We start from the raw sequence: 10,780 nt of genomic DNA on the forward strand, positions 1-10,780 counted from the left end.
TCTCAAGTTCCAGATGCCTGACTTAGAAACTAAGAAGACTCCAAAAATTAGTGTGTACATAGGAAAAGTAATGTGTCTGCTTTCATGTAGAAGTAGACTATCTAATTGAGTTCCAGTGACCGCAGTTTTGATGACAGAGTCAGATACACAGTACAAATGGTCATGAGCTTGAATCCCATGGCTTATGCACAATATCCTTTAGAATTGGGGGTTTTAGTTCAAAAAAAGAAATATCTTAGGGACATTGCTTTAGAAATGATTTTCATTTTGTGAGATGTCAGGCCTAAAATTGACAGGTGAAAGTGTCATATGAGAAGTGAAAAGAAATTTCTAATTAGATGTGGGTAAAAGTAATAATTTTCTGCCCTTCAAAGTCCCCAAAACCACCTCAGTTCAATGACTGGTTAGGAGGACTCACAGCTCTGATTTATCACAATGAAGATGGCAAAGTTAGCAAAAGGAAAAGGTGCATGAGGCAAAGTCCAGAGGAAGCCAGTGGAGTCACAGGACATGCTTAATTCGTCCAGCAGTGAGTTGCGACAATGCATGTGAAATGTTCTCTACCAGGGAAGCTCTTTAGAAAATGAGTGCCCAGGATTTTTATGGATGGCAGGTCACACAGGCACCCTGTGTCTACAATGTACTGTAATTCCAGACTCCAGAAGGAAAGCAGGTGTTGACTATGAACCATAATATTCACACACAGTTCAGTGAGCCACTCTCACAGTTTGGGGAGTAGTAGAAACCCTACTGAAATCCAAGTTCCCAAACACTAGCCAATAGCCAATCTTGAAAGCAGGCCTTTTAGGGGGTGAGGTATAACTCAGTGGTAGAGTGAGCACTTACCTAACACATGCAAGGTGCTGGATTTGATCCCTAGAAACACACACACACACACACGCCATTCCAAAGATAGCAGTCTTGGGCCTGCCCAGTTGAATGAATACTCTTGTTGTCTTTGATTCCTTTATTTATTTAGGCTAATAAATTCCTAGAAGGTGAGAATTATGCTTTTTCAAGCCTCGGTGTGATCAGTAAAATGCCCAGGTAGTCACTAAAATGTAAGAATTGAGATTATTATGCTAAAAGACCACTTTTTCAATGAAATTTCTCCCTTAGGGGCTGGGGTTGTGGCTCAGCAGTAGAGCACTTGCCTAGCACGCGCAAGGCCCTGGGTTCAATCCTCAGCACCACATATAAACAAATAAAATAAAGGTATTTTTAAAATTTCTCCCTTAGATTAAAATGACAGTTTAAATTCAAAATGGATTTCTGAAGGAAAAAAAATTTTTTTGATACTACGGATTGGATCCAGGGGTGCTTTACCACTGAGCTACAACCCCAGCTTTTTTATTTTGAGACAGGGTCTGGCTAAATTGCTGAAGCCAACCTTGAATTTGCAATCGTCCTTCTTCAGCCTCCAAAATTGCTGGGATTACAGGAATGCACCACCTCACCCAGCTATGAGAAAACCATAAAAGGAATACTCTTCTTTCAAAACTTTGTTTCTTTATCTGCAAAGAATAATTTTACATAATAGCATGACTGTTTGTTTATACATTTTATCATACCACATTGCACATTAAACTATTTGTAACCAAAGGAGTGAATAGTTATAACTAAAGAAATGATGCTCTTTCTAAAATTCAGCATTAATTAGGTCCATCCATTCAACAAGTACTTACTGGTCACCCAGTGGGGATATAGTAGTGAATCAGACAGCCTCAATCCCTGCCCTAATGGGGCTTAGGATAGGCCTTTAGCTAAGAAGACATTCACCAAGTTATCAGTAGAGAATTATAGATATTGTTGTCCCCATCCCCAAAATATGCCAACGGAACACATCTCAGGGGCATCTACTTTTTTTTTTTCTTTTTGTACTGAGGGTGGAACCCAGGGTGCTTTACAATTGAGCTATATCCCTATCTCTTTTTTATGTGTGTATGTGTTGTACTGGGGATTGAACCCAAGGCCTTGTGCATGTGAGGCAAGCACTTTACCAACTAAGCTATATCCCCAGCCCCCATCTTATTTTTTATGTTGAGAACAGGGTATTGCTAAGTTGCTTAGGTTCTCACTAAGTTTCTAGTGCTGGCCTCAAACTTGTGATCCTCCTGTCTCAGCTTCCCAAGATGCTGGGATTACAGGCATGCACCACGGCACTTGGCTCTTATAAAATCTCTATTTAAGGGAGAAACATAATATCCATGGGTTCCATATCTGTTGGTTAAACCAGCCATGGATTGAAATATTTGAAATTGTGTCTATACTAAACATGTATAGTCTTTTCTTGTCATTATTCCCTAAACAATATAGTATAACAACTGTTTATATAGCATTTATATTGTATTAGGTATTATAAGTAATCTAGAGATATAACAGAATTATATGGGAGAAGAATGTGCATAAGTTATCATGTGAATGCCATGTGGTGCCCAACTATATATAATTCCAGCAGCAGCTGGGGATATAGCTCAGTTGGTAGAGTGCTTGCCTAGCGTGCACAAGGCCCTGGGTTCAACCCCTAGTATCACCAAGAAAGAAAAAAAAAATATGTATGATGTGTAATCCTAGCAGCTCAGGAGCCTGAGGCAGGAGGATTGTAAGTTCAAGGCCAACCTCAGCAACTTGGCAAGGCCCTAAGCAATTCAGTGAGACCCCGTCTCTAAATGTAAGAGAAGGGCTGGGAATGTAGCTCAGTTATTAGCACCCCTGGGTTCAACCCTCAGTACCCAAAATAATAATAATTATAACAATATGAGGGACTTTAGCATCCACAGATTTTGATATCCAAGCAGGTCCTGGAACAAACCCTCTCCCAGATACCGAGGGACACCTGTAGTCATTATACTGGAATGAAACATTGATTCTCTTTATCCTTTACAGACTATCTATATAATTTCGCAAGTGCTGCCACAAAAAAGATAACTGAATCAGTTGCTGAAACGGCACAGACAATAAAGAGATCTGTAGAAGAAGGAAAAATAGATGACATCATTGAAAAGGTACACTTAAATATCTTTTGGAAGTAGAAGTATATGAAATTTATTAACAGCTAATACAATCAGTCCCCTCTTAGGAACTTTTTAAAAATGCAAGTAGGGTATCATATTCTAATAAAAATCTAGATTGTTGAGACTCTTGGGTTTTTTTTCCTTCTCCCTGTACAGTAAGTGACTGAGATATTAATTACTTTGGTTATAAATAGCTTTGGTTTTAATTTTAATATAGTTGAAATGCCTTTATACTGTTGAATTATATAAGTAAACTTTTCATGTTGTGAGTTTAGTTATAAACTATGGCTATCTCAGGGTCTATTTATATCTTTGTGTAATTTGGTTAAGTTTTTTAAAGTCCAAGCCCATTAGGAACAACTCTGTTAAGACTCTTAAGGAGAAAGTTTGTTCATTTTTTTCCAGTGTTAATGTGCAAGCCTAGGGAATTTCATTTATGTTGATAATGATTTGAACTAAAGAGGTCATTAGTTCAGACTTAGATATGTTATTAGATGTTTTTGTTGTGTATACTCTATTAGATAATGAGATTCAACATGTCCTTTATTGTTTTTGGTTTTGGTCCCAGGAATTAAACTCGGGGGCACTCGACCACTGAGCCCCATCCCCAGCCCTGTTTTGTATTTTATTTAGAGACAGGGTCTCACCGAGTTGCTTAGTGCCTCACTTTTTTGCTGAGGCTGGCTTTAAACTCGTGATCCTCCTGCCTCAGCCTCCCAAGCTGCTGGGATTACAGGTGTGCACCACTGTGCCCAGCTTCCTTTATTGTTTAAAATTGGGTTTCACTTTTTATAACTTTATTTATTGTTTATTTATATGTGGTGCTGAGGATCGAACCCAGTGCCTCATATGTGCTAGCAAGAGCTCCATCACTGAGCCACCCAGCCCTGGGTTTCATTTTTGAATTTGAAAAGATCATGTGTCATAAAGGAAGTTTTATACTCAAAATTGAAAAACACTGAAGGATCCATTCTTGTTGAGGAAATGGAGATGTATCGCATTTTTAGCCTTTTTATTCAAAGGAAATGGATAAAATATCTCCATTAGACTTCAAAATCTTGAATGTAAATTGTTATCTAGTAGTAAACTTTTCAAAGTAATTTGAGCCGGGTGCAGTGGTGCACACCTGTAATCCCAGCGATTCAGGAGGCTGAGGCAAGAGGATAGCAAGTTCAAGGCCAACCTCAGCAATTTAGATGCCCTAGTGAGATCCTTTCTCAAAATAAAAACGGGCTGGGTTGTGGCTCAGTGGTAAAGATCCTCTGGGTTCAGTCCCTAGTACCAAAAAGAAAGAAAGAAAGAAATGTAATTTGATTCTTTATGTATTCTTTTTAACAGACAATTATAGGAGATTTTCAGAAGGAGCAGAAAAAATTTGTCGAGGAACAGCACACAAAGAAGTCTGGTACGGTATAGTTTTATCTTAAATACCTGTTATGTGCTGGAATGATACTAAGGCTATGATATTTATTTATTTATTTATTAAAGTTGTTTTTAACTCAGAAGGGCACCGCTTCCCCCTCTGCTTTTTTTTTTTTTTAAAGAGAGAGAGAGAATTTTTTAATATTTATTTTTTAGTTTTCGGTGGACACAACATCTTTATTTTATTTTTATGTGGTGCTGAGGATCGAACCCAGCGCCCCGCGCATGCCAGGCGAATGCGTTACTGCTTGAGCCACATCCTGGGCCCCAGGCTATGATATTTAAAAAAATGTGTATGAGGGCTGGGGTTGTGGCTCAGTGGTAGAGCACTTGCTTAGCATGTGTGAGGCACTGGGTTCGATCCTCAGCACCACATATAAATAAATAAAATAAATGAAATAAATGTCCATCAACAAATTAAAAAAAAAAATTTAAATGTGTATGAGGCTGGGGATGTAGCTCAGTGGTAAAATGTGTGCTTAGCACATACAGTGCCCTGGGTTCCATTCCAGCATTAAAAAAAAAAAAGTGTATGTAACAGCCCCCATCCTTCGGATTGCACTAAGACTAGTGGGGAAGACATACTGATAAACATTTGCGGTTTAAAGAAAGGGAGTAAATTGTTCCCAGTGACTGGGACAGTGTGTGAGGTCAAGCCTGTAACAGCCCCTCTAGGGAGTTGGCTCTGAAAGGGCGAGTAAGCTTTCATTGCTCATTTCATACCATATGCCCAGCGCAGTGAACACTGTGTACCTAAAGGGCACTTATTAAGTCTTAGTGCCCTTCCTGTTTTCTTTAAAAGAAACGGAGTAGCTTTCTGGGGGAGCCAGGACACCTGCAAGTGACATCACCATGAAAAGTCATGGGGTTTCTTTACTGACAAATGCCTGCTTAAATGTTTGCAGTTATAAGGACTCAAAAATGCCTACTTTTACCATTTGATGATATGCATACCTAAAACCAACCTCCTGTATTTGAATTTGGCAAAAGTAGCATAGATTCAGTTTGAGCTGTGCCATAATTCAGTCAATGATAAGTTCCCACCAGGTATTATTGTGCCTAGGTGAATTCAAAAGTATGAAGCAGGGGCTGGGGCTGTAGCTCAGTGGTAGAGCACTTGCCTAGCATGTCTGAGGCACTGTTCAAACATCGGAACTACATAAAAATAATTAAAAGAAGAATAAAGTTTTTTAAATGTGATAAAGATATTGTATCTATCTACAACTAAAAAATATATATATAAAAAAAAAACTTTTAAAAATGTGAAGCAGCCAGGCACTGTGGCACACACCTATAATCCCAGCAGCTCGGGAAGCTGAAGCAGGAGGTTCTCGAGTTCAAAGCCAGCTTCAGCAAAAGTGAGGCCTAAGCAACTCCATGACACCCTGTCTCTAAATAAAATACAAAATAGGGCTGGGTATGGGGCTCAGTGGTCAAGTGCCCCTGAGTTCAATCCCCAGTACCCAAAAAGAAAAAGAAAAAAAAATTTAAAAAGTGTGAAGTAGCTGGGGGCACAGTGGCACACACCTATAATCCCTGGGACTGGTCAGGAGACTGAGGCAGGAGGATCATAAGTTCAAAGCCAGTCTCAGCAGTTTAGCAAGGGCCTAATGAATTTAGCAAGACCCTGTCCTAAATAAAACATAAAAAGGACTGAGGATGTGGCTCATTGGTTAAATGCCCTTGGGTTCAATCCCTAGGACCAAAAAAAAAAAAAAAATGTGAAGAGCTCTTTTGGACAAACTATACAAGTTAGCATAATTTTGTGATTAAATGGAAGCAATAAAGCTGATCTGGTGGGCTGCTTGCTGTAGGTGCCTCTGCGTTAGGAATTGTGAGGGAGTGGGACTGAAAAACTTAGAGGCGATTTTAGTTTTGAGGTATTAGACATCCTGGTGAGAGGAGGGGGTACAGAGACAGAGAAGGGAACACAGGTGGTTTATCTGGAGAAAATGTAGTCCCTTAGTTGCACTAGCCACCTTTTTTAGTGCTCAATAACCACACATGGTTAATGACTTCCTTTTTATTATTATTATTATTTTAAAATTTATTTATTTACTTATTCATTTATTTTTGGTACTAGAGTTTTAACCCAGGGGCACTTTACCACTGAGCCCTTTTTTATTTTATTTTTTTAATTTTAAGATAGGGTCTTGGGCTGGGGATGTAGCTCAAGCGGTAACGTGCTCACCTGGCATGCATGGGGCACTGGGTTTGATCCTCAGCACCACATAAAATAAAGATGTTGTGTCCACCAAAAACTGAAAAATAAATATTAAAAAAATTTCTCTCTCTCTCTCTCCTCTCTCTCTCTTTAAAAAAAAAAAAATGATAGGGTCTCACTAAATTGGTAAGGCTGGCCTTGAATTAAGATCTTCTTGTCTCAGCCTCTCAAGTCACTGGAATTACAAGCATGCACCACCCCAACCAGCAGAAGGCTAATGACTTCTGTGTAGACCCTGCACATATAGAACATTTCCATCCTTATAAAAAGTCATTTCCATCATTATAGAAAGTCATGTTCATCACTTCAGGTTTAAATAAATTATCTGGTTCCTGTAGTCATTTGCTCCTGTCTAAAGCATATAACAGAATTCAGTGTAGTGATACAGATTAATAGTCAAGTCACATAAAAATAGATGAGCTCCTCCATAAGAGTGTGTCAAGCATAAAGGGAGATGAGAAGATTCACAGTATTTAGGGAACAGAGGAATGGAAGAATTGACAGCTATCCGGTGCCTGCTAAGTAACAGACATTTTGTATACAGCATCTCATTTAATAAAAGATGCAGTCAGCAAAATTAGAAATTTGCTGAAAGTCACCCAATTGATAAGTGACAAAACTGAAATCTACTATTAAAGCCAATGCCCAAGGGGCTGGAGTTGTGGCTCAGTGGAGTAGCGCTTGCCTAGCATGTGTGAGGCACTGGAGTCGATTCTCAGCACCACATATAAATAAATAAAATAAAGGTCCATCAACAACTAAAAAATATTAAAAAAAAAAAAGCAGTGCCCAACCAGGCATGATGGTGTGCACACCTGTAATCTGAGTGACTGAAAGAGGATAAGACAGGAAGATTGCAAGTTCAAGGCCAGCCTTAGGAACTTTGCCAGACTCTTGTTTCAAAATTAAAAGGGCTAGGGATACAGCTTAGTGGCAAAGTGCCCCTCGGTTGAGTCGCTAGTACTGCCCCCCTCACAAAAAACAATCCCAGGAGCTAGGGGTGTAGCTTAGTGATTGGATGCATGCTTAGCATGCATAGAGTCCTGGGTCTGATTGCCCAGCACTACAAAAAATAATTCCAATGCCCATTTACCCAAGAGAGAAGACCCCTAGGCAAGACAAATAATGAAAGCCCAGAGGGGGAGAATTTCCAGGAATAGGCTGAGAGGTGTAGTTACAGTGACCATGAAAAAAGGCACTGTGCAGGGCTGGCAGGTAGCTCAGTGATAGAGTACTTGTCTAGCATGGGAAAAGCCCTGGTTTCTGTCCCCAACACCACCAACAAAAAGCACTGGGGCAGGAGGAATGTTTCTCTTGCATTTGTTCTCATGGTCATAGCACCCAGGGAAGTACTTTCCTTATCAATTTGCAAATAAGGAAACCTGCTGTAGAAAAAAAAGAATTAAGTATCCTTAGGAGTTTAGGTAACCAGGAGGTTATTGGCCACCCTACAAAGAGCAATTTCAGAAGAATCAGGAGTGGGAGGGGCAGTCTCCTTCATACCCAATAACCTGGGCCTTGGGAGGGACCTCATCTGAAGATAAGCAGTGCTGGGAGAGGTGACCCAAGGTAAAGGACTTAAAATAGGCACCAAATGTTTAGTAAAGTGTGTGGGGGAAAAAGTCTTGGGGTGCTGTACTCTAATTTTTTTCTCTAAAGTATGAAAATATGTTTATATTAAAATGTAGCCATGTGTGGTGGTGCACACCAGTAATTCCCAGAGGCCTGGGAGGTTGAGGCAGGAGGATTGTGAGTTCAAAGCCAGCCTCAACAATATAGTGAGGCCCTGAACAATTTAACAAGATCCTGTCTCTAAGTAAAGTATAAAAAGGGCTGGGAATGTGGCTTCATTGTTAAGTGCCCCTGGGTTCAAACCCTGGTACCAAAAAAATTAGCAGAATGTGTCACATTCCACGACTAAACACTCAGGGTCACTCCAGGTGAACTGGGCTACATAAAATAACCACACAGAGACAGAGATACCTTTTTCTTTGGGTCCTGTGACCACTCCTCTGACCTTAGGGATCTGCAGAAAGAGAGTGAGAGAGAGCACATGCTGAACCCTTTTATTGGGGAGAAGCCATTCAAATGAAGCAAGGGGTCAGATTTCAGTCAGCAGATTGACTAACATCTAGGAAGGCCACACCCAAAGGCAGAGCAAGAGAAGGGGACATACAAAGGGAGTTTCCATGGAACACTGTATCCCAAACAGGACAAAGGGCTAGGATTACAAAAGAATAAGTGAGTGTAGCTCACCCCTAGGGGTATGCCTACTCAGAAGACTAGCCTTGCTATCTGAGCAGGGGGAAAAGACCGAGTGACCAGTCATGGCACTACTGCGCCAGAGTACAGTGATCTTTCAGATCCCCATGGTGCATCAGGGCTGGAAAGCGTGGTAACTCAATGTGGCTCCCCATAATAATTGCTACCATTTGCTGGTTTAGGATGAACCAAAGAAAGAACTATGTGCTTATCTCTCCAGCCATCCGTGTGTCCATCCACACTTACGCATAACTTTTCTCACACTTGGTACACGATAAGGATGTGCCTTCCGTTTGACTATTGCGATAAAAGGGTTATTTCTACAAAAATATTCCAAGACAGTATTCATTCTCCCAAGAGCCTGTCATGATCACCCCTTGGTCTTCAAAAGCTCTTTTGAAGTATCTGCTAGGTCACCAGACTTATGTTTCCTTCAGCTATCGCTGCCCTAACTGCCCGGTCCTCTTTGTTGGTGGCTTTGTGGTAATGCAGGCAGTTTTCTCCAGAGTCACTTTTCTGACTGTGCATTTTGCAAAATTTACCCTCCCCCCACTTTTTAAAAAAAAATAAAAGCTCACCTTTTTTATTGAACAGCTACAGTAGGGGTTTAGTAAAGCCCCTTCTTTAATAAAGAAGGATCATCAGACCAGATTCCTTTTTTACTTCTTGCTTCTGCCCAGAAAGGCAGCAGCAGCAGCAGAAGGGCGGGACCTCCTGTTGCTGCAGCACCAGCTGCTGGAGCAGGTCTGCCAGCCCCCGCATTGCAGACGAGGCTCCTGATGTTGACGTTGGCCAGAGTCTTTGCAAACAAGCCAGGCTGAAAAGGTTCAACATTTATAGCAGCTGCTTTAATGAGGGCTTTGAACGATCCTCCATGACGGTCACCTCATTGGAGTGCAGAATGAGGGCAGAGTAGAAGCAGGCACTCCAGCGCACAATTGCCTTTTCACCTTGAAATGGATTTCCCTGGGTCCGACACGTGTCGCGCAATTGGTAGTGCTAGAATCTGATACCCGCTGGAGGGGTGATTATGTGGAATTTGTGCTCTAAGCAGTTCCCATCCTAGTCTTGCTGTTGGGGGCTGCTGAATGCAGAGTATTAAAGACTCCCCCCCCAACACCTGTATGTATATCTTCTATTCTGGTCTCCCAATTCCACACCATTCCCTCTTTCTCCTCGCCCTGCTCCTGACTTCTTTGTAGTATATACTGACCTTCTCCAGCTGCACACTGCTCAGGTGGGAAAAAAACGTCCCCCTCATTGCTTTCCTCTCCACTCTGAATACCCCACCCCATCTATCATGGACCTCCTTCTCCTCCTAGTCTAAGACAGGGCTCCCGGGTCACCTTATGGACCGGGTGCAGTGGCGCACACCTGTAATCCCAGCAGCTTGGCAGGCTGAGGCAGGAGGATCACGAGTTCAAAGCCAGCCTCAGCAACGGCAAGGCACTAAGCAACTCAGTGAGAACCTGTCTCTAAATAAAATACAAAATAGGGCTGGGGATGTGGCTCAGTGGTTAAGTGCCCCTGAGTTCAATTCCCCCCACCCCACAAAAAAAGAATACCAGGTCACCTTAGGGAACACCCAGGAAACCTTACAGGACACACCTCTCCAAGGGATTGTCATTTGCTGTCTGACATGGAATTTACAGAGCTGAATTCTAATCATCTCTGTTTTGTAGGCCCCAAAACACTTGGGCTACATTTGTGTCATTTGGGTATTCCCAGTGTTTAGGTTCTAACTGCTTAGTGAGGATTTGATCCCAGTCCTATTATTTATTGCCTTTGATTTGTCTTTTTTCATTTACATTCACTCCCAAAAATCCTTTCTCATTCCCCGGCATATATATATATATTT

General features: G+C 41.2%; 1 protein-coding gene and 1 non-coding gene across 2 annotated transcripts in view; both read left to right on the plus strand.

Moving 5' to 3' along the window:
- Syap1 (synapse associated protein 1) overlaps window positions 1-10,780 on the plus strand; it is a 30,231-nt gene that overhangs the window by 1,673 nt on the left and 17,778 nt on the right. The window contains exons 2-3 of the mRNA XM_015488060.2: window positions 2,887-3,005; window positions 4,353-4,419. Coding sequence (XP_015343546.1) covers window positions 2,887-3,005; window positions 4,353-4,419 — 186 coding nt within the window. The remainder of the gene's footprint in view (window positions 1-2,886; window positions 3,006-4,352; window positions 4,420-10,780) is intronic.
- Trnaa-agc lies at window positions 2,464-2,536 on the plus strand. Its single transcript has one exon. It is a non-coding gene; the product is annotated as a tRNA-Ala (tRNA).

Source organism: Marmota marmota, unplaced genomic scaffold (assembly GCF_001458135.2).
Source record: "Marmota marmota marmota unplaced genomic scaffold, marMar, whole genome shotgun sequence".
NCBI lineage: Eukaryota > Metazoa > Chordata > Mammalia > Rodentia > Sciuridae > Marmota > Marmota marmota.